General features: G+C 28.3%; 1 protein-coding gene across 2 annotated transcripts in view; it reads right to left on the reverse strand.

Moving 5' to 3' along the window:
• Window positions 1-819: 819 nt before the first annotated feature.
• LOC136974093 (ATP-dependent RNA helicase DDX42) overlaps window positions 820-24,653 on the reverse strand; it is a 45,107-nt gene continuing 21,273 nt past the window's right edge. Inside the window, exons 5-19 of one of the 2 annotated variants that reach the window (XM_067268889.1) lie at window positions 20,011-20,164; window positions 16,619-16,879; window positions 13,942-14,049; window positions 11,873-11,941; window positions 9,573-9,701; window positions 6,983-7,082; window positions 5,975-6,022; window positions 5,718-5,909; window positions 5,147-5,227; window positions 4,957-5,058; window positions 4,784-4,885; window positions 4,403-4,527; window positions 4,192-4,302; window positions 1,472-1,585; window positions 820-1,356 (exon numbers count right to left, since the gene is read on the reverse strand). In XM_067268889.1, coding sequence (XP_067124990.1) covers window positions 1,210-1,356; window positions 1,472-1,585; window positions 4,192-4,302; window positions 4,403-4,527; window positions 4,784-4,885; window positions 4,957-5,058; window positions 5,147-5,227; window positions 5,718-5,909; window positions 5,975-6,022; window positions 6,983-7,082; window positions 9,573-9,701; window positions 11,873-11,941; window positions 13,942-14,049; window positions 16,619-16,879; window positions 20,011-20,164 — 1,843 coding nt within the window. In that variant the 3' untranslated portion in view covers window positions 820-1,209. Of the gene's footprint in view, window positions 1,357-1,471; window positions 1,586-4,191; window positions 4,303-4,402; window positions 4,590-4,783; window positions 4,886-4,956; window positions 5,059-5,146; window positions 5,228-5,717; window positions 5,910-5,974; window positions 6,023-6,982; window positions 7,083-9,572; window positions 9,702-11,872; window positions 11,942-13,941; window positions 14,050-16,618; window positions 16,880-20,010; window positions 20,165-24,653 lie in introns of those variants that run through there. The other variant, XR_010880593.1, reaches the window with a different exon arrangement.

Genomic DNA, 24,653 nt, shown 5'->3' on the forward strand with positions numbered 1-24,653 from the left:
AGGGAGAAACTAAATCTTATTTTTTTTTTTTTTTTTTTTTGCAGTTTTCAACATTTCAAGGACCAGAGTCCAAAAATTAAAAATTCTTAAAGTGGTCATTTTTTGGCCGATCTCTGTCTTTCTCTTGTTATTTAAGAGGGAGAATGACATAATAATCCCTCTTTGCTTGTGTGTACAGTACATGTATAATAATTATTTAATGAGCTTTAACTTACATATGTAACTTAATAATAAAGTTTGCAGAATAGTCTACCGAAGAGCATTACATTTCACTTATGACTGTAATCATATTTAAGGGAATGTGAAGTCACTTGTCAAATTAGATGTGATTATTTTTATTAAAATACAAAAAGTAATTCTGTTTTTGTAGGACTGTCTTCAGGCTGCAATTTTCATAGATATTAGTGGAAATCAAAGTAAATACAAATCTTTGGATTTCTTAATGCCTATCACACAGTTGTATACGAAAACTGAAATAGAATAGTAATTTGCAGCAAGTCTGAGCATATACCACACTAAACATTCTTACTTTATTGTAGATGGATACTTAAATGAAATTTTAACAGTGGTTGAGTGTATTCTGAATATAAAATAATTAGAACTGTGATTTCTTCACTTCTTTCAAAACTTCTTTAACTAAACAGAAACTGTTTTGAAATTTTTTTTTAATATATCAGATTATATGGTAGATGTAATCCTGGTTAGAACTGTGAGTGTTGAAAGTAATTAATTTTTTTTGAGTAAAGAAAATTGCTTTATTGCAAATGATAATTATCAATAAAAAAAACTCCTCTGTAAAAATAAATACAGTGAAATTCGTTTTGTCTTTGTATAGCAATAGACGGATGATGACAATTATTTTATTTTGCATTTAAGTTTTGACATATTGATATATCAGTTTGTCTGTTTGATTAAAAACAACCTATCATTCACTGTAATAAGATATACAGGATCAAAACAGCAAAGTGTGCATTTTCTTTCCTTAAATAAAAAAAAAAGGCAAAAGGAACAAAAAACAATCTGCATACTGTGTTTGATTTTGTCCAACTCATAAAAAATTGTATAAACAATTGGAATCGAGCAAATCGCGACGGTAAAAATGCTACCGAGCCACTGTCGGATGCTTTTTTTTTTATGCACGACGCGAGCCGAGATATTCTATTTACTATTAAGAAATCTGTACAACGAGCTTAATGGCTTCTGGGATGTTTAACTGTCCCAGCGACTCTTTTTCCGTTTCCCCGAACTTCCTCCGGTCGACCCGGACAAAGTCTTGGGAGGAATGGTTTCTTTGGGTTTTTGTCCTTTAGTCCAGGCAGTGTCTGTGGCTGCAGTAAACTGTGATCGATATTGAGCCTACACAAAGAAAAGCAAGTGAAAATTTCTCAAATAAAATATTTTTCCTCAACAGAAATTAATTAGAGAGTAAAATGACTTCAATATTTCAGAACTGCAAAAAAGAGTAAATTACCTGGAATGCTGCTTTCATAGCAGATAGTCTGTCACTCTGGGGTCCTGTTGGTTTAGATATAGAAGCTGCTCCAAACATTGCTTTGTCAGCATTGCTGTTATTAGTCACCATAGTCTGTAATATATTTATTTTTTAAAAGTACAAACTGACTGACTTTTTTCTAGTTTTAATATTATAATCATTTTTAAACATTTCAGTAATATTTTAATTAATATACTACTATTTTTTATTTACAAAAGATATAGATTAAAATTTATTATGCATTAAAAAAATAGTATAATAGGCAAATTGAGAATATCGATTGATTTTGAAGTTAGATTTCCTACATGCCATCAATGCTGTAAGATATCAGGCTAGATAAAGGCTATAATATTATTTAATTATAAAATAATTTGGTACTAGAGTGAGATGGTAGGCACCACCTCTTATTAATGTTAATAAGAGGTGGTGCCTACCATCTCACTCTCCAACCTCACATTCCACATCTCACTCTCCAACCTACACACTATCAATGTTATTGTTTATTTAGTTAGATTTCCATTTAAATCTATTCATAATACATCATCCTATCTATGAAATAAAAAATATCCAGATTGTATTTAAACTAAGTTCTCTTAAAAGGAAAGAAGAAATTTCCAGAGCTTAAAGAATCTTCTATGTACAGGTACTGTACAGTACCTGGGGACCTAATCAGAGTTGTGTCATTAAGCTAACGAATAAAATAAAAACCAGTTTCTATCAAAACCACATGTGACTGGCTTTAATTAACTGTGAAAATGCTATTCTGAGCTGTATGTTTTGTTTTCGATAGCCATAAGCAATAACTAAGCTTTTCTTGTTGATCATTCTCGAGCTGCCACTAGGAACATAATGAAAGTAAAAATAACATGGCAGCTTTAGGTATAAGGATGATATTACTTCACGAGCAATTGGAGAGTGAGAGAATTAGCATTGCATATTGCAAATCTTTTTCGTCTTCCAAAACCATTAATATTACATTTATGCAATGAATTATGAGAAAAGCTAGAGCCAGGGCCAGATTTACAAGCTCAAAAATTTATACAAAAAAGGAAATTGTAGTCAAATTTTGAAATAATTTTTTTTTACAAACCAACAAAATATACTTTACTTTTTATTTTGTGGAGTATTTAATTATATTAATAACCAATATTGCTTATGTTACATTTACATTTCTAGTGATTTCTTCTTTTTAATATAAAGCTTATTTGATTTTTATAGGTAGCTGTTTTTGCAATCAAAAAATGACAAAAACAAAATTTTGTGTGTTTCCATTTTTAAATTGTACCTTACTTTTTTAATAATAAATTATAAAATATTTGCAATATATGTTTTATTGTAAAAAAGTATTTGCAATAAAACATTTATCAACCCTTTACAAATTGTAATAAGAGGCATCAACCAGAATTCAGCTTAGGGCCTTGAAATGCTTTGGCTCTAGCCAGGGCTGGATTTAAGTGTTTTAACTAATATCTCAAACTGACAAGTTTGGTTTGCTGGTTGTGTTGTTCCCTCTTTGATGATATTTTAAAACAAAAAAATGTTGATAGCAGTGGTACATGACAATATTAAAAACACATGCTTTTCTTGGAAAATGGCAGGTTGCAGTCACATGACAAAAATATGGTGGGTTAAAGCATAACAGTTATCAATAACAAGGAACCAATTACCCATAGTGAAAACCACTTATCATGGAGCAGAGAATAGCAATTTGTCTAAGGTTTGTTAACTGTCTTTCGCAAAAGAGACTTATCAAATGTCCCATGTATTGCTTTTGTTGAGTTATCTGAAGACCTCAGAATAGTTCCTCCTGGAGACAAAATTGTTTCATTACTCAGGTTACAAGGGGAATTTGTATACCAAAACCAGTTAAACAACTTTTCCCTGAGCTGATTTTGTCTTGAATGTGAATGGATTAGGGCAACTAAACACGACATTGACAGAAATTAGAGTGTATAGTATGTTTTTGATAAAACTTATAATTTTTTGTTTGAACAATATCATACTTTGATGATTGTATTTAATGATTATGTCAAAAAAGAGAATGTATTTCTCTTTTTTGACATAATCATTTTTCAAAATTAAATTCCTGAAATATTTTTTAATGATCACAAATTTGAGAACGAGACTGACTTCTATTTTATTAAGTTAGCTTTTACCTACATAACATCTGCTTTTGGAACATTACCCACCACCATAGCAACAGTTTTCAGTTCAAAGATGAATTCTTACATTAAAATTTAACAGAAAACTCTAATTAGATTCTGTTAACTTTCATGAATTTTAGTTATAAAATAAATGTCATATTAGTGGTCTAAAATTTAGTAATTTTTTAATGTGTTTTTAATCATTTATTTCAATTGGTTTTGTTTAGAATTATTTTTTTATTCATTACTGACTCTTCAATGCTTTGTTGTATTTTTATTTTCCATTAAATCTAAATATTGCAGAATTTAACTAGATATTTTTTATGTAATACATGGATTTAGGTTTCCTTGACAAGATTAACTCTCACAAACCATATAAGTATATTATAGTTTAGATATCATTTATATCCCAGAATCTAAATCTGTAAAACTTAATAAATATATGATCTACAATTAACAAATTATTCTGTAAAAATGATTTTTTTAATAAATAGTGCTTTAGATATATTCAAAAATTATGAAAGGGTAATGTTAATTTTACAAGATAATACAAACCATTTCATCACACCCTAAACCAGGTCTCTCTCTGTATCCCAAACCTCTACCGCCAACATTTATTTTCTTTCCTTTTCCTTGTTTGAAACGAGATTTTCTAAACCAAGAACTCTAAAAAAAGAAATTAAATTTTACAAATTAAGTTATAAAAGCAGTGAAATTTTATTTAACAGAATTCATGGACTAAAGTAATAATTCTTAGATAACTTACTTGCATAGCTAAATCCATCAATGCTTGAGGAACTACTTGATTAGCACCTTCCAGATTTCTCACAAGATGACCAGCAAATTCCTTGTCTTTGTCAGTTACCAATGTGTAAGCGATGCCTTTCTCCCCTAAACAGTGCCAAAGGAGCAGGAAAGGATTCTTTTAAATACCTCTTCCAATCTAAAGTTCCCTAAACAAGCAAAACTTCTTGTCATATTAATTTTTGTAAATTTTAACCCAGGTATTTTAACGGCACTAAATATAATATTTTTTAAGAATTTTCATACATAGAAATAAAATTCTCTTCATTTTCCTTTTCCCTCATATAAATTTGGAAATATTTTCAATCTTTTAAGAATAATCATTTTATTTATTATCACTTGCCTGCACGACCAGTTCTACCAATCCTATGTGTGTGTGTGTCAATATCTCTTGCAACATCATAGTTAATTACTGTCTTTATATGAATAATATCCAGACCACGAGCTATAAAAATATACAAGTTGTATTAAAAAAGTAAGAACATAAAAATTAAAAAAAAAAACCATAAAACCAACCTGCAACATCAGTGGCAACAAGAATAGGAACTTCTTTTCTTTTAAATGCAGTTATCACTTTATTTCTCTCTGCCTGATCCATGTCTCCATGCAGTAACATTACTGTAATCAAAATTTTAAAAATTCTTATACTTATTGTAAAACACTTAATATAATGAATTTTTAACTTTCTAAGATAATATCTATATACCACTAAATTCTTTATTCTTGAGATTAGTTGTCAATTCTTCTGAATTTGCTTTCTTTGTAACAAATATTAAAACACTGCCAGCTAAATAAAAAATAAATTAAATTTCTGATACATATTTATATATGGTAATAAAAATATGTAAGGAATTATATAATAATTAAAAACTTTAATTTACATTAAAGTCTATGTCTATAATAATCTTATTCATCTCATTTTATCTATTTAGGATATGAAAGTTAAGGTTTATATTACACTTTTTTTGTTAAGATATTTACAAATTTAAATTCAATTAAATTACTAATAGAATCATACAAGTTGTAGTACAACTTGTAATTTACAGAAAGCTTTCAATTTACAGCTTTCTGTAAATTGAAAGCTTTTTAATGCAAAATATTTTTCTTTACAAGCTATGTTTATCTTTCAGTATTTATATTCTCCTTAACCTATTTATTATGTAGATTATTTCTAGTTGATAATTTTCAGAAAGTTCTGGAAGTAATGCTATACATAACATTTTCCTATATTTAATTTTATCTCAAATTTTTTATATATAAAATTATCTTCTGTATACCTGAAGTAAATTCTACAAGTTTACTTGTCAGCCATGTCCATTTTGATGGTCCTGTAGGTAACACAAGGACATTCTGAGTGATATCCTCATTAGCTTCGCCAAGTTCTCCTTGAATTACACGTATTGGATCTACTAACACATCTCTTGCTAATCTTTCTATCTTTTTTTTAAATGTTGCACTGAACATTAATGCTAAAAAAACAGAATTTAGTATATTGATTTATTTCTTGAATTGACGATTAAATTTAATTACTCACTTTGTCTATCTGGTCTAACATGGTCACATATAGACCTAACTTGTGGTTCTGCAATTAAAAATATTAAACTTTATATAAAAACTTTAATAAACTTAATTTTAGTAATTATTTTTATATTCAAATATATCACTACTTTTACATTATAACTGATTACAAGACAATTTTAATAACATTCAGAAGTTTAAACCAAATATTTAATTAATGAACAAATGGTTTATTTATTGATTTTAATAACTAAATACAGTAGAGTGTCGATTAACCAAAAGCTTTCCAGTCGGCAAATTTAAATTTCCGTTAGTGCTGTGGCACTGCAATTTTTGGCTACTCCAATATTAGTTTTGTTGGTGTGAATGTTTTAGCTAGCAGCACTGGCGTGACCATGAGAGGGTACTTAAGGACGTGTCAGGATTTGAACAAATTTCAACATGGGATAGGTTCGTATTTTTTTTCGTACATAATCGGTTATCCGAAAAATTGATTTTCCAAACAACCCCAGTCCCCAATTGATTTGGATAATCAATGCTCTACTGTAAATAATTTCAGCTTTCATGACATTTACTATAAGTCTTTAAAAATTGTGTTAACTTATTTTATTAATATGATATTTTAGTCTTAATAGGTACAGCATTCTTAAATGACCTGAAGAAAATTACCTTCAGTTTCATGTGCTTTATTTTTAATCCAAGACATTACCAATTGACAAAATACATATAATTGTAAATAACTTCTTTAGCAATTAAGAATTTATTATATTGCTATCTTCATATATCCCTGGCAGTTGTACATTGTATGTTAATTAATTAATATTTGCATTTGATTTAGTTATTTTATTTATTTTAATTGTTGTTTGATTAAATTTTAATACAAAAAGTCACTAGATAAAGTAAAATCTGCAATGCATATTATTATAAAAAATATTCAAAGCAAAAATAAATAAAACAAACAAGTATAAAGGAAGATTCTTGATGAATATGTAATATGATATAAATAGTATTTAAGTTTCCTTACCAAAACCCATGTCAAACATTCTGTCAGCTTCATCTAAAACTAGAAAAGTAACACGTTCTAAATTTGTCGCTTTGGCTTTGACCAAATCAATCATTCGACCCTGAAATATAAATGATTTTAATGAACATTTATTTTATTTTAAAGATATAAAAAATTTACAGAGATTTAAAATATATTGTATGCTTCAAATACAAATTTACAGTTCTTTAAAATTCTTATAAGATTATATTGTAAAACATATTTACTGAAATTTACAAATATAAAGCCTAGTTCCTACTTGCCAAAAAGTTACAATGGAAAATGGAAACAGAAAATGAAAAATTATTTTTGTCAATCCTTTTACAAAAGCTCCACATGTCATACAATGGTTTAGATCAGGGGTCACCAAACTTTTTCACAGCGGGCCACATAACCATTTTATTCAATACAGTACACAAAATATACAAAAAAACCAATATAAAGTATTTATTTACCAATACACAAACACAAACACGATCACTGCAGCAAGATTGTAATTGCTTTTGTTAGAAACTTCATTGCAGGTACTTATAGAAAAAGCACTCTGATATCCAAAGTTGCAAAAAGTTGCCACATTTTTTATTTCACTAAAAATTATATTAGTGAAGTTTATACAAAAATATTTTTGTATAGTCATAGTGATAACTCTGGATATCTTCTATATTTTGAAGTTTATCACATAAAAATTATATTACTCTGATTTTTGCATCTGACACTAAGTAAAAATGCCAGAGGAGGTGGCATTTTTACTTACTTATTTTAATTTTTTCTATGTAGTAAGGTTATTGAAAATCTCTATGATATATCCATATAAATAATTATATTTTAGCTTATTTGTGGCATTAGTGTGGCGGAGGGTGGAGAAACTGATTTCACAGGCTGGATCCAGCCCACGGACCATAGTTTGGTGACCCCTGGTTTAGATGATTACTGTCAACACTAAAAGTCTTCACTAGTATCTCATGTACTGTACAATGCAGAATTTACCTTGCTTTTTTCTTAATCTTTTGATAAATCACAAAGAAATAAAACTACAAAAATAAAATTTTGATTTGAGCACTGTTTCAATCATGGGAAATACTAGGACAACAAAACTCTAATTAATCAGTTGTGTTTTCATGACAGGAAATTATACTTAATAAAACTAAAAGATAATTATCAATGTAGGTGGAATGAAGATTTTACACAATCATTATTACAAATGATGTTTCACTAAACTCATTTTTCATCAGCTATCAACTTTCTTTTCACATTCAAAACCAGAAAAATTGAACTACAAAAATGAAAAATTTTTCATTTTCTTTTTTCTACAAATGGAAACATGGCTTGATTCATTTCAGAAAGAATAACCACATTTCTGGTTACAAGCTTTTCACATATGTTCTCTCTTATAAATTAGTAAATTAATTTAAATGAATTAACTGATTCAGTTATTTGTTAAATTTAAATTATATATGTATTATTACACAGGTGATTCAATACAATGAAATCCTTGAAGTTTAAGAAATTTGACTGCATTGTAAAGAGAACCTTTTCTGCCACATCTACAAAAATCTGTCCCATGGTAGCTGCTCACTCAGCACCCCCTACCAACCATTGTGTTCCAGAAAAAGCTAAGAGTTAATGATTATTTATGTAGCAGTAAGTATAAACTATGTGCAGAATCACCAAAATATTGTAAACTGCCAATTTAACTTGGTAGTCTACAATAAGATAAAATAAAAACAGTAGGATCTGAAGAGGCTAATGATAAATGGCTCTCTCTCTGTGCTGTATGCAAGTCTATATTCTGTTGAAGTACATTACATTAAGTAACCAGTGTATTAAAGAATTTAGAAATATAAATCTCTTAATCTCAGAAAATCATTTTAAAAAGTAATCATCATTATTTACCATCTATTATCCTGAGATGTTATGTTATGTTATATATTGGAATATTTGAAATATTTTTACCACTTATGTCCTAAAAATAAGCATAATCATTAATTTGGTCTATATCTCAGAAACTACTGATTGGAACAATGTGACATTTAACATGCAAACAGAATACAATATTCTTTATACAAGAAAACACTTGGAAAGCAAAAATTTAATCTAAATGATGTCAAGCCAAAGCAAGAAAAAGTATCAAGTATTGTTGTAAATTGCACGTGGTTGCTTACTGCATAGCAATTGCTTATGCTGGTTATACAATAAAACTTCTAGTCCATATGACATATGTGAAAATTAACATCCTGTTAATTTCAAAATGCTTTTTGTATGTAACTAAATTAACAGCTTATTTTCTTTTCAAATCCAAGTAACCACTAGAAATCAACATAAATATCATCCACTTAGTGGTATTCATTATAAAGTTAAAAAATCACAATTAAAAACAAAATTCTACACCATATCACAGCTTTAGCCTGGTACTCAAAATTCCAGGCTAATTACAAGTTTTCCAGGTTGGTAGGTACCCTGTATGTGTAATATTTTATGCAGTTAATAATTATTATTATTACAAAATTATACATTTTACACTACAGTGTAAAATAACAAAAAAAATATAAAAATAAAAGAAATAAGAACTTACTGGTGTGGCTACAACAATTTCTCCCCCTTCTTGTAGAGCTTTAGATTGTTCCCATTTATTTCCACCACCATAACAACATATAACATGAATTCCATACACTTTTCCAAATTTCTTAGCTTCTATATAGATCTAAATAAAAATTTCAACAAATATTATTATTAATAAATAACTTATAATTATTCATACAAAAATTTTAATCAAGATACTGACAATACAGTATGTCTAAAATTAAAATATATTACTGTAAACCTCTCTGGAGACAAAACTGTTAGAGCTAGATTGATAAAATTTTGTAAGCAAGTTTATTTTAATATAGGAAAACTATAGATAGTTTCAAAAATGGTTATAACAGCAGTTAATAATTATTATTACAAAATTACAAAAGCACTACTGTCACAGCAGAATCACATAACAGCTATGCTATAAAGACATGCTACAAACTTTTGTCATCCCTAAACTACAGCAAAGAGCAGCATCATGTTTATGCAATATAGTGCATGACCCCACACTATAGACAATATGTCTCACACAATGACTAACACATTTGGCAATGGAAAATTGAGAAGCCAGTCTTTCCCAATACAATAGCCTGCTCAATTAACCAATCTCACACATTGTGACTTCTGGTTATGAGGCTATTTAAAAATCAGGGTTTATATAGGTGGAGATGTGAATTTATGAGAACTAGAGATTCATTTTCTTTTCAATTTATCTCTTATTAGTCCTGATATGCTGCATTTTGCTGTTTTTAATGTGATATATTGATTGCAATATGTGACAGAATGGCAGAAAGCATATTTAACAATTTCTTTAACACTGGTCATTTTTATTAATACGAATTTTTCACAAATTCTATACCGATTTTCTATTATTCATGAGAAATTTCAATCCAGGTACTTTTTATAATTTGGTAATTTTGTTTTTGAATATCAAAACTTACTGTTCTTTAAAAAAGCATATATCATAGAGTAATAATGAAAACAGATTGACAGCTATTTTTCAAATTATAGAAAATATAGAAGTACAGTATTTTTAGAATTTGACATAGAATTTAGCAGAATTAATTTAACAATTTTTATTTTCAGTCATAGAGAAACCGTGTTGTGCTAGATTGCTTATTTGAATTGTTAAACACAAAATCATTTATTAACTCAATCACTTGGCTTTTGACTCCACCTCTATTATCAACTAAATAAAGGTGGAGTCAATAACACAATCTTGTGTTTAACAATTCAAATTTTTATTTTCAAAAAAGTTATTCTACATTAATCACACACAGATGGTAAATCCATTAAGTTTTTCACATTTTTATTAACTTTATCTTATCATTTTACAGTAATTTAATCAGAATTAAATGTTTCCAACAATGAAAGCTAATTCAAATGGTAATTATAAAATTTTACATTAAGTTAATGGTTCCCATCAAGAAAGGAATTTCTTGATAGAAACCATTAACTTAATGTAAAATTTTATAATAGATTTGAATTAAAATAAATTTAGCAGAACCTGAAGTATCTATGCTGATGACAGAAATAAACGATCAATGATTCAAAATTAACAAAAAGTTGAGATTAATTTAATAATTTCTATGTCAAAATTCAGTAATTCAATTTTAAAAATACTTCTAATTTTCTATAATTTGTAACTTTCTGATTTATAGAGCCATCCTGTTATCCAGGATGGCTCTATAAATCAGAAAGTTACAAATTACTCAAGCAAAAAAAAAAATTCTTTGAAAAATGTAACATCTTATTTGGTATATATCTCAATACTGTATGCATTTATTATCTTTGACTTATGTTTTTATCTAATTAAAATGAAACTAACTTTTATTTTCACAAAGTTCTATGCTGTTTAACACAAAGATTGACAATTTCTAAATACACTTTTAATAAAACAGTGTTGTCTCTGTAATAAGATATTTGGTGATATTATTGCATCTCTAAAAGCAATTAAGATAAAAGCAAATGAAAATGTTATTACATCTCTAAATTATCAGTTTTCTATTTCTTGTAAATTTAATTCAATTATAAAATGAATTGATATTCAAATAAGTTAAATTATTTTATTTGAATAATTTACATGTTTACTGACAATGAACTCTGTGTGTACAGCAGTAGAAATAATAATGGTAACTTGAAGTAGTTTTTCCAAAATTTATATAATTTCAAATTTTATAGAATTCACATTATAGAATAATTTTAGAAATGAAATTCTTTATAAGTACATTTATCATTCGTCAAAATTAAATCATTCTTTTAAATACTTTTATAATAAAAAATAAAATATAAAATCTTTACCTGTTGTGCCAATTCTCTTGTTGGTGCCAAAATTAAACCAATTGGACCTTCACCAGGCTCAAGTTCTTTCTGTAAAAAGGAAAACATTAAACTTAATAAGTTTCATTATCTAGCATAAATTCTCATTTATAAATTTATAACCAATTCAGATCTAAATATAAATTTCTAGTAAACTATAAAAAGAATATGATTTGAATATCTTCTGAATACAAAAAAACCTATACCTGATTTGAAAACAATAATATTTAGATTTGAAATGCAAAAATAACCAAAGATTTTTGAAATTTGATCTCAGAATAATTTAAGGAAAAAACTGTCAAACCCATATTTAAATATATAATGATGACAAAATGTTGCTTTAATAAACCAATTTTTCAAAAGTAACACGAGACAAAAGTACATTAAAAATCATAAAATATCATAATGATCAAATAGTACAGTCTAACTCATTTATAATGTCATCCATGGGACTGGCAATTTTTTGACGTTATAACCGAGTGTCGTTATCTGCAAAGTCTATTATCATCATAATAAATTTATTATTATATGTATAAAAATGCAAACTACATGTTTAAATCAACTTTATTTACATTATTATGTCAAAGTTTACATCGATGTAATTAAAAATTTTAAAAATTTCCTTTTATAAGAAATTTCTATCTGTCATAAGTTTCAATAATGGCAAAACTTTCGGTTTTGAGAATAATATTGAATCAAAAGGCAACAAAAGGTTAAACTAATGTATGCCAATTAAAAATAATTCAATTATTTCTTTATAAACTATTTAATGTAATGTTATATTAAAAATAATAGAATATTTAACAATTTAGCATAAAGTAATTTAAAAATGAGTACATAATAACTGATCGTCACATCGTTAAAAGTGTAGCAAACCTCACCCCACCGAAGTCAGGTGGGAAGAGTACCACCCACAGTCGTTCTAGAAAGTGGACCCTGACCCTAGGTCTAAACACGTAGTATTTTCTTTGTGAAATAAAATTTGTAAATTTGGGAGTGCTTCAAATATGACGTTAAAACAGGGTTTTATGTTGTTACAAGTGGGATTTTTAACATTACCTAGTATAGTAAAGTTGTGGGACCGATAAAAATTTGACGTTACATAAGGGTTGTTGTTACATCTGATGACATTATAACCAAGTTAGACTGTATATTAAAACTAGTTTATATTAAATTGTATTACATGGTCTTAGCAATGTTTTAAAAAGACTAATTTTATAAAATTTTTAAAATTTACAATTACTATTAGTCAGATATCTAGTTCTAAACATTTTGTATTTATATTTCTATCTGTAATTAATATCCATAGATACAGGTAACTGACATTTATCTATAGTATTTTTTTTTGTTTGTTCTATTCTACAAAAATCAAGAGTACAGTACTAACATTAACAACTTTACAAATTTGCATGTAAGTAGTCTATGTAAGGTTTATTAATTCTTCCGAGAATGCATAATGTTCAAAACACAAAAAACTACTCAAGCACCTTGTAAACATGCAGCCAAATTTATTAACTTGGCTGCATGTTTACAAGGTGTTTGAGTAGTTTTTTGTGTAATGTTTATTATATTTTGTTAGTCATAACAACAATTTTCAGTTATTTAAACAGTCTCAAATGAACAGAAAAAGTAGTTACTATAATAGATAGAAGTTCTATTGTTAAATGCATCAAAACACATGCAATTTAAATATTTATTCTTTGAGAATTCCTTTAACATCATTTATATTTTTGAATAAACTTTTTATTACCATGAATAAAAATTTTGTAAAAGTTAATAAATCTGAAATTTACTATTTTGTTCTTTGAAAAACTGATTCAACTATCTTTGGATTCTTAAAAGTTTGATTTAGATATAAAATGAAATTAATAGGAACAGAAACCAAAGCACTATAAAATATGTTTTTAACTCTCATAATTTAATAGCAAAATTAACAATTACTTTTAAACTTTGTTAAATTATGTTAAATATCTTATAAATTAAATTGATTCTTACATTAATTTCACATTTACATAATTCTTCTACAACTAAAACAGATAATAAGTCTTTACCTGGTCCATTATGTGAACTATCATAGGCCAAATGAAAGCTGCTGTCTTTCCTGAGCCAGTTTTTGCAATTCCAATCATATCTCTTCCACTTAATGCTATTGGAACTCCCTAAAATTAAATTTCATTTTAATGTAATTCAAATTAAATTAAAACTACAAAGAATTAAATTAATTAGAATTAATAATTCTAGTAATGATTTTAGAATTTGTCATATATTAAAACATTTTCATTTAAATATTACCATCATTTATAATACAACTACTTTATAAAATCTACTTTAAGTTTTCATATTTTCATTGTTTATAAAGTGAAAACTCATTTCATTTGTATTTTCAGGTAGCCAAACCCATCCTCAGGAGACACACATCACCACTTCATTTGTACAAGAAATTGTGAACTTGGAAATCTTTCCAAGTAATTTACATACAGTGAATTTTTTGGTCTTTATTCATCAATAGGTTCTTGGATACTATGATATTAAGTGAAATGATGTATAACAAAACTAATTTTACTATAAGCTAAATAATATAAAATATAATTTGCTTATTATTATTCTAATAAGATTGTGTTTGCAACCTCGAGCATTTATTTTCCACCTCATAAACAGTATAACTGAATCTGTAAAGAATATTCAAAAACAATGATTATAAATGATTACAAATGCACTTATAGTTTTTGTCGACAGTGTTAATTGAAGACCTGCTGTAAATATGAAAATCAATTCACCAGCCCATTGAAATTTACAATTTTATTTTAATTTCAAGATTAAAAACTTAAATAATTTACAAACTTGTTACCAAATACCACACTGATTATCTGAAAAATCAATTAACCAAAATCAACTCAGAATATTAATTCTAGAAATTATGAAGTTTATATGTGATAATGATTGGTAGTGATCTAAGCCTGCTATTAAACTGTACCATTACCCACACTAATGTTAGGTTTTATTTATTACAATACAAAACAAAGCATGATTAATGAGTCACTGTTTCTACTGCATCAACTACTTCATTGTGCCTACTCATAGTAAAGCAAAGTGAATCACAATTTTATGCATTAGAAACAACTTTCATTGACATGGTTATAAATGCAACCCTTCGTACCCGCGCTCGAACTCAGTTCGAGCGGTTTACATAGCGTTACACAGAAAACGGTCCGATAGACCCTCGGGAAAAAAAAATTTTTTTTGATTTTTCGGATGTTTTTTCAGTCCCCAAATTTTTTGAAAAATTTTTACCCGCGCGAAAAAATTTTATTGCGATTTTAATTAACCCTTAATGATGCGCGATTAACGCTTAATTGTTTTTTTATGGGATTTTTTTATGGAACTTTATTCATCCTTCTAAAGTTCTAGCGCGCCGATTTTACTTCCCTAAAGTTATTTAAAGCTATTTTCTGATGTAAAAAACAACATCCAATAGTTTATTTTTTTTTAATTAATAGATTTTTTTATAATTACGTTTAATTAAGTCGGGGGGTCGGAAATTTCAATTAAAATCGTAATTAAAAAAAAAATTTTGAAATTTCCCGCCATCTAGTATTCACCCTACTTTTTACCCTTCTCCTCCCGAGAGTTTCATGAGAATGTCCCGCGAAACAGGACACCAGCTGTTCTCAAGGTCATCCAGCTGTGTAAACAATGACTCATCTGTGTCAAGTTTCGCGCTAAGGCGAGAAAAAGGAAATTGTACTTTGAAGCTTTTTCTTCAAAATTAACACATTTCTTTCACATTTTTATTATTTTTAATGTAATTAAACATAATTAATTATAAAATTTTTAAAAAAATGAGGAAAGAAGGTGTTAAGCAGATTTTTCAACTCATGACAATCAATCAAACAATCTTTTTAATTTTGTTAAACCCCTTGAAAAATCTCATTTCTATTTATTATTATTTCTCATAATCAAAACTCGTAACTCATTCTAGCATAACCTGATTACCCTACCCATATTTCCTGAATAACATTAAAATATTAGAAAACACTTGTCATTCAATTTTCTGGTGAAAATATCCTATTTACTTGTCAGCCAATGATTCCAATGAAAATAAAATGAAGTAATAAAATAAAAATGTTGACAAGATTACTCATGAATATAAAAGTGAAAGCATATGAAATGTGAAAAATGAATATAACATAAATAAATAGTTGACAACTTGCATGTTTGTTAGTTATAAGTAAACAAAAGTTAGTTAAGATAATAAGTAAACTGAAAACAAGTAAAACAGAGTAAATAAATTGTTCATTAGTGAAATTGCATCACTGACAGAAGTATTTGCAATAAAAAGCTAAACTTCACTCAAGCTGTACAGTACAACTGCATTTGTATGTAATAAATATATTACTACATGCTCTGTCCAGCTGTCTTTAGGAGTACAACCTCAATGTTTTGCACATTGCTTAATGTCATCTGTGAGTGGATTCACAAAACTATCATTAATAATGACATACACTAACAATAACATTAAAATGATAGTTTAATGATTTATCATAGGTGCAAATCACAAAAGTTATGCATTTAATGCTATAATTATTAATTTATTTACTTTATATTTAATCTTGATAAATTTTTAAATTAAATTTATCATCATTTCAAAGTGTTTGGATATATCTCATTTAAAAATCAAAACCATTTTAGCAAATAAATATAAATGCACATATTTATTTAAAATATTACCTGTGCTTGTATTGGAGTTGGTTGAGTAAATTCAGACTTTCTTATTGCTTTAATAAGTTTTTCATCAAATCCAAAATGTCCAAAACTAGTAACTAGTTTGGGAGGAGCAGCTCCAGAAACTCTAATTCCAATTTTCTTCCTCAATTCTTCTACTTCATATGGTTTAAGACGAGCTATATCTTCATGTTCTTCATAAAAGTTTTTTTCAAAATTGGCATATTCAATTGTGGAATGATCAATTGGAGGGAGAGGATCTATATACTAAAAATAGAAACAAATTATTTAAAATTGTTTGGAATTTAAAAACCTGGTTTTAGTTTAATTATGTGCAATAATTTTTTTATATTTAAAATTTTAGAATTCACTTAAGTAAAATTTCATCAAATCTATTAAAATCTTGATTTCAAAACAAAAATGTATCAGTAAATTATTAGTTATATTGCATTTTATTAACAACTAAAAAAATTACTGAATTCTAACAGTTATTTTATATCATTTATCTTAATTATTTTAGAAATTAGAAAAATAATATAAAATGCTTAAAATAAAATTCAATAGGAAGAAAAAATTTTATCATTGTGGTATTCTAAAAAATTTCTATCTGTTACGTAAAATGTGAAGAACTTTCTGATTGTTTTAGATATAAAAAATGCTTAATAATAACAAAGAACAAAGGTTATAAAACAACATCTTGCTAAGAGGCTAGTAACAACAGATTACACACAGATGGCTAAACACTGGTAATAGTTAGCTTTGGTATTTGCTGGCCAACTCTATTCTCTAGACCAGTGATTCTCAAAGTGGGGGTCGTGAAAAATATTTGGGGGGTCACTGAAGAATTGATGCCAGATCAATTATTTTTTTAAAATATTTTATAAATTTACTATGGATTCATGTTTAGAAATAATAGAAATAAAAAATATATAAAATAATTTTTACTTAAGTAAATTGCACATATAAATAATAATAACAATATAAATATTTAAATACGAGCCTAAATATAATATTCATAAATTTGTGCGCTATTGGGGAATCCCCTGAGTTCCACTCTCCGCCTAAACTATGATAGAACAGCGTTGTCATTTGGAACGGTGTTCGCTAGCAGCGTTGCGTCTGTAGGCAAGTCGACTTAGGTAGAGTGTCGATTACCCGAAAACCAATCAACCGAAAGCGTTTCAGTCGGCAAATTCGAATTTCCGCTAGTGCTGTGGCGCTGCAATATTTGGTTATGTCTTGGGATACTCCGATATTATTTTAGTTGATATGCGTTTTTAGCTGGCAGCCTGGCGCGACGCGCGACCATGAGAGCATACTTAAGGATGCACCAGTATTTGAACGAGACTTTTTTCCCAACGTGAGTGGTAAGTTTTGCTTGTTTTTCTGAGGACCGTGTTGTGCTAAATCAGAACGTTTTGAGACTAGATTAACTTCCGAAATATAATGTTTTTTGTTTTTATATTTTCAATATATTTATTTTGTTTGTGAGAAATAAAGAAATACAGGTAATTTTAAAAAAATTTCGTTAGTTGTAACATTGACAAAAATTCAACGCAAAGCAACACGCAACGGAGAGAAATTTAAACATGAAATAGATTAATTAAACAAAAGAAGTTAACTCCTCCTGAATTTAAATTAAAGTCACAACTAACCTCACTTTCTATTTGCTATTGACTTTGTTTCAATTTGTAACAGAAAAGTTAAAAAATTTTAATTCAATTTCCTTGACTTTTTCTCTGTGCTACAGAAATGAAAAATTTTTCTATTTTTGTATTACTTTCTTATAGTATTTTTCCACAAATAAGCTCAGATCTTAACAATTTTGTACAGTATTTTTGAAAAACTGTCCAGTCGGTCTATCCAGGGAGACCATGAAATCAGATATTTCCATATGGTAAAAACTATTATGCTGGTTTATCCCGGGGAATGCCAGCATGCCGGTTCAAGTGAGATTATACATCCCTCTCTAGAGGATGCATTAAAAAAACAAATGAGTTATGTCACATAAAAACTAACAAACTTTTATTCTAAAACTCTGAACCTGTCAGCATTACATTAGAATACTACAATTATATGTTTAATTTTTTCTTCTTTTTAAACATGTAAAATACTCATGCAATACCAAAAGTGCTTTTTTATGTTTATTTTTGCATTTCTGAATCAAATTATAATAAACATATTAAATTTCAGAAACTGGCTGTAAATTATCTCAACTTTCACTTATTAACATCCACTTTGTGTGAAATTTGAGAGGAAGGTGTTGTTTTTAAGGTCAAGGTAGAATGTTAATGCAGCCCCCACTAGCTTACTACTACTGTCAATAAGTCAACTAATTGTTTTATTTTCTTGTAAACAAAAATGCACTTCCTGATTTTAACACATTCACAGCATTAGGAGGCACATGTGACTCATATGAACATGTCTATTTAGGGTGACAGACATAATTGGTTGTTTTTCCATGAGGCGGCGCATATGTTTTGATAGCATTATTCTACAAATATCATACTTGATATATTGATATTATTTTATTATGTGCAATAAAATATATTAATTTAATAGTATGAAGCACGGGTGACTCGTGCCACCCTGTATTAAAATAGACTACGTGTCACCCATGACTTGCAATGCCCAGCAGCTGCCTAAACGTTTATCTACTGACGCTGTGAACATGTTAAGTTAATCAAAAACTATTCAAAAAATTTAAAAAACCAATGGGATCGGTAAAATTTCAATTCTAAAAACTTTAAATTAAAATCCAAGTAAAAAGCTACTCTTTAAAATCCGACTTCGAGTGAGTTAAGAAGACAAAAAAACTTTTTTTGTCTTCTTAACTCACTCGAAGTCGGATTTTAAAGAGTAGCTTTTTACTTGGATTTTAATTTAAAGTTTTTAGAATTTAAGTTAATCAAATTATAATATTATTTTATTGTAATTGGAAGAATGTTCTCTTTAACATTTAATTAACAATTAATTTTGTTACATCTGATTAATTTTATTTTTTAACAGTTTAACAGGCATGTCAAACTGTTAAAAAATAAATTACTGATTATATGCAGCATGCTGGTCGTTCTATGAAAATACAGTACTTTTATTCCTATTTATTATTTTTTTATGCTATCATATTCATCAGATTAATTAGCCAGCCACTCATTAAACAGATTCTGAAAAAAGCACTGAATTAACAGTCATTTAACTTAAAATTTTTTGAAGGAAAACTAAATTAAATTTTTACTTCTGATTAAAGTAATAAAAAAAAAATGGAAAATAGTTAGAATTTATATATTATGTAAACTGCTAAATTATTTTTCTGTTCTAAATTGACTATGGAATTAGTTTATTCATAGGAGAATAAACTAATTCCATATTTTCTTATAATATGTATGCTATAAAATTACCTTTGATTTAGGAGGTGCAATGGGATTTCCATCTTCATCATATTCTAATTCAATATCACTTTCTTCTTTCTCTACTCCAGCATTAGGATTTTCTTCCATATAACGATAATAAGATTCTTCATCATCTTCATTTTCAATATCATCTCTAATACCTCTAAAATAAAAAAAAATTTTCTTTTTCATATTTAAACTTTACATATAATAACACTTCATAATTGCATAAATTAAATAAACTTAAATTTATTTAAAATGTTTAAGCATTTTTTTCCTACTATTAGTTTATGTTAATAAAATTTCTAAATCTGTACAGGATGTTCATTGTCAACCATTACCTCAAATTTATTGAAATTTCATAAACTATTGAAATTGCTATTATGTTTAGTCATTAATCAAAACAATCCTAAATTATTACATGATCTAGAAAAGTGATGGGAAAAGTACGGCCCGCGGGCCAACTCCGGCCCGCGAAAGTATTTAATCCGGCCCGCCGAGGGTCCATCGACATGGATAGTATATGGCCCGCTATAATTACGTTTTGACGGTCGAGAAGTATAAAGTAGATTCTACTTAGTAGAATAATAGATGCATAACCTATAGGTGAAGCTAAACTAGCCGCGTAGTTCATGTGTTGCGTAATACGGGGCGCAAAGCGTGGTGAAATGAGAGGCGCGGGCGGCGGGGGCGAGTGAACTCAGTCGCCATTCGCCACTCGCCAGCTGTCACTGACCGAGCCGCACGTTTTACGTTAATTTAATAATTATAAATAATTAATTTTTAATTCAGACATTTAATGACCAATTCAAAATTAATCTTTAGAAATTTAATACGAAATGGCAGCGTAACTCCCTTCCTCTAGTTAAATTAATTGATTTCTAATATTTAATTATAGCCTTTACATAGCCAAGAATTTGGCATGTTTATCTGCGCTTTTGGGATAATGGCGTATAAAAAACGAAAAGTCGATTCCGAGTGTCGTCTGTTTAAAGAAGAGTGGGCTTGGAAATACTTTTTTACGGAATACAACGGTAAGCCAGTATGTCTTATTTGTAATGAAGCAGTGGCGGTATTTAAAGATTTTAACCTTGCTTGTCATTTCAACACCAAACATTCAAAAACCAAATATGCTTTGATGAATGACGCAGAAAAAAAGGTAAATGCGGAAAACCTAAAAAAAACAATATCTGCTCAACGGAATGTGTTTATAAAGCAAAACACTGCTCAAAAGGCTTCTACACTGGCTGGATATGTTGTGGCTTATAAAATAGCTAAAAATAACAAGCCATACTCGGAAGGAGAATTTGTAAAAGATTGTATGGTGAGTATGAGTAAAATTTTATGTCCAGAAAAAATTAGAGTTTGAGTCTGTCAGCTTATCGCGAAAAACAGTAACAACGCGAATTGATGCCATTGCATCAAACTTGTCGACTCAATTTAGGCAGCGTATAGAAAACTTTAAATATTTTTCCGTGACGATGGATGAAAGTACGGATAGAAGTGACACTGCTCAATTATTAATCTTCATTAGAGGCGTTGACGACGAATTTAATATTACTGAAGAGCTAGCTTGTTTGCAATCGATAAAAGGAAAAACGACGGGGCAAATAATTTATAACGAATTTTCCGAAGGTCTTCAAAATTTAAATGTGCCTATTTCAAAATTATGCAATATAACTACAGATGGAGCCCCAAATATGGTTGGAAAAAATGCGGAATTTTCAGGTATTTTTTGGAACCAGAATCCTAATCACAATGTTGTATTTTTACATTGTATAATTCACCAGGACATCCTTTGTAAAGCTGCAATAGATATTACTCATGTACTTAATGTGGTTTTAAAACTAATTAATACGATTCGATCTCAAGACTTGGTACACCGACAATTCCAAGAATTTCTGATTAAAGTCGACGCAGATTATTCTGACCTTCTTTACCACACGAAAGTAAGATGGTTAAGTTGTGGATATGCATTTGAACGGGTTTGGAATTTAAAAGAGAAAATACAAGATTTCTTAAAGAATAAAACAGACAAATGGTCTGATTTCCAAATCTTTAAAGACAAAGATTGGCGTACCGATTTTGCATTTTTTACCGACTTGCTCGAACACTATAACAAATTAAATAAAAAATTGCAAGGAAAGAATCACTTTATAGATGAGACTTGGGGTTGTCTGAAATCATTTAAAACTCAGCTTTTTCTGTTTTATAACTGCATGGCGAAGAACGATTTAACTCACTTTCTGCGTTTAAAATCCATGTCACCAGTGAGTGAGAACAAACTAAAAGAATTCAGTCAGGCGTTGAAAAAACTTCACACAGAATTTGAAACTAGGTTTCAAGATTTTAAGAACATTCAATCATTGCTAGATGTTTTCTCGATGCCGTTTAATGTAGATCTGGAAAATGTATCTGCAGAATTGCAGTTGGAAATTATTGAAATGCAGTGCAGTACCCATTTAAAGCAATTGTTCTTGAATTCCACAAAACTAGATTTTTATAGAGCACTGTGGAAAGCTGAATTCCCAAAGATGATTGCTCACGCCCAGAAAATTATGGCGATGTTTGCGTCGTCTTATGTGTGCGAACAGACTTTTTCGACCATGAAATTGCGGGAAAACTCAATCAGAAACCGATTGACTGATGAACACCTTTTCGCACTGCTGAAAGTTGCTTCGTCACAGCTGGAACCTGCTTTTGAAAATATTATGGAAAATCAAAAACAATTCCATATGTCTCGCACGCCTACCATGGCAGGGCCTTCAAATAAAAGTTAAATTAATTATTATTTAAGGTAAAAGGTAATTTGTAACATTTGTGTGTAATGCTGTAATGTTTTTATAATATTATGATTAAAGCTTTAACACAAAATGCATTTTTTCTATAATTTTGGCCTTCCTCTAGAATTTCTTAAACTTTGTGGCCCCCCATTAAAAAAGTTTGCCCACCAGTGATCTAGAATAAGATAATAAAATTCAATTTTAAATTATTATTTTTCATCACACATTTCTTTGTCTTTGCTTTCACATGGAATTTTCATTCTCAAGCATTGTTTTTCATTTTTGAAATCTAGATTTTTCAAAATATTTTTCAATTTCTAATTTTGTTGCAATTTGTTCTGCTTCTAATATATTTGCCAATAAGAATACTTTCATTAGCTAAATCTAATCTTATTTCTTGCAAAGCTTTACTTATTACGTTGACATTGTTCAACACATCATATCAAATAATTATAAAACAATAAAATTTAAAATTTGCCATATTCCTCAGTAAGGCAATTGATTGAAATTTCTTTTTTGCAAATACTGATGCTACAATTTGTTGTTGTGCATTTGAAAAACTCTATAAAAGCATCAATTATTTCTTCAAACTGATATCTCAACTGTTTGAGTGCTTCTAGTCAACTAACCAATTGGGTATCACTTACAGCTTTCAAAATTAATCCTTAAACATATTGTTTTAAAAGATATTTAATCTAAATGGAGATGACAAGAAAAGCATATAAATATGAAGTAAAATGTCAAAAAGCAACACAGCTTCAACATAACTTCTGCATCATTCATCACTACATTCAAAGAATGTGAAAAACAGAAATAATGTGCTTTTATGCCTTTACATGTAAGGACAATAAGCAACTTTTACACCATTATGCTTCCATGCATGTTGAAGCTGTTGATATTCTTGGCCTCTTAAATAACTTAGTTAAAGATCTTACTTTTGTAGAACTAGGACAGAAGTTTGAACAAGTGCCCAAACCTTTATCCCACTGATTTTGCCAATAATTTGAGACAGATTTCTTTCTTAAATTCTGCTATAAATGTAGTTTTTCTTTTGATTATATACCTATTGATTTTTTTATTTATTTATCCTAAAACAAATACTTTTTAATTTTTACCATAAACAAATAAGTTTGATAAAGATATGGCCCAGGTACATTTTTCTGAAATAAAAATAAGAAAATTAATCTATCTTTTCTTGCAACAATAAGTTTTCTCATCAATGTGGGTAAATAAATTGATACATGGATAAAAAATCATAATAGATTAATGATAAACTAAAATGCTTAAAGAAGTGCCATAAATTTGATACAACTAACTAGTTGCATTCAAATATTCAGAAAGAGTTGGCAGCTATGCACATTGCATAGTCATTGAAAGTGACATAAATCACTTAAGGATACAATCAACAACTAGGAAAATAAGAAAAATAAGTATACCAAGCAATACAATAGCACCTGCATTTGTATTTCCAAAAGCTATTATGACGGATTTTTTTGATAATTGGTCTTCCTCCAGGAAGTCTTCCACTAGTGAACAAATCAAAATAGATGACAGGAGATCCTTTTATAAAAATTATCAAATATTTTGTCAAATACAATTCAAAAAAAGGGAAAGCCCATCTTACTCCTATTAGATAATCATAAGAGTCATATCATTATTGAAACTATTCAATTTGCAAAAGACAATGGTGTTATTACAGTAACATTTTCTCCTCACTGCTCACATCAGATTCAGTTTTTAGATGTCAGTGTCTATAGTTCATTCATGACAGTACACTTTGACTGAATGTTGTCTAATTAAGGAAAAGCTGTTACTTATTATGAAACAGCAAATCTATGAATCTAAGTTTTATGTCAGCATTTGCACCAA

The sequence above is a fragment of the Centruroides vittatus genome, unplaced genomic scaffold, assembly GCF_030686945.1.
Source record: "Centruroides vittatus isolate TY-2023 unplaced genomic scaffold, ASM3068694v2 contig_341, whole genome shotgun sequence".
Lineage (NCBI taxonomy): Eukaryota > Metazoa > Arthropoda > Arachnida > Scorpiones > Buthidae > Centruroides > Centruroides vittatus.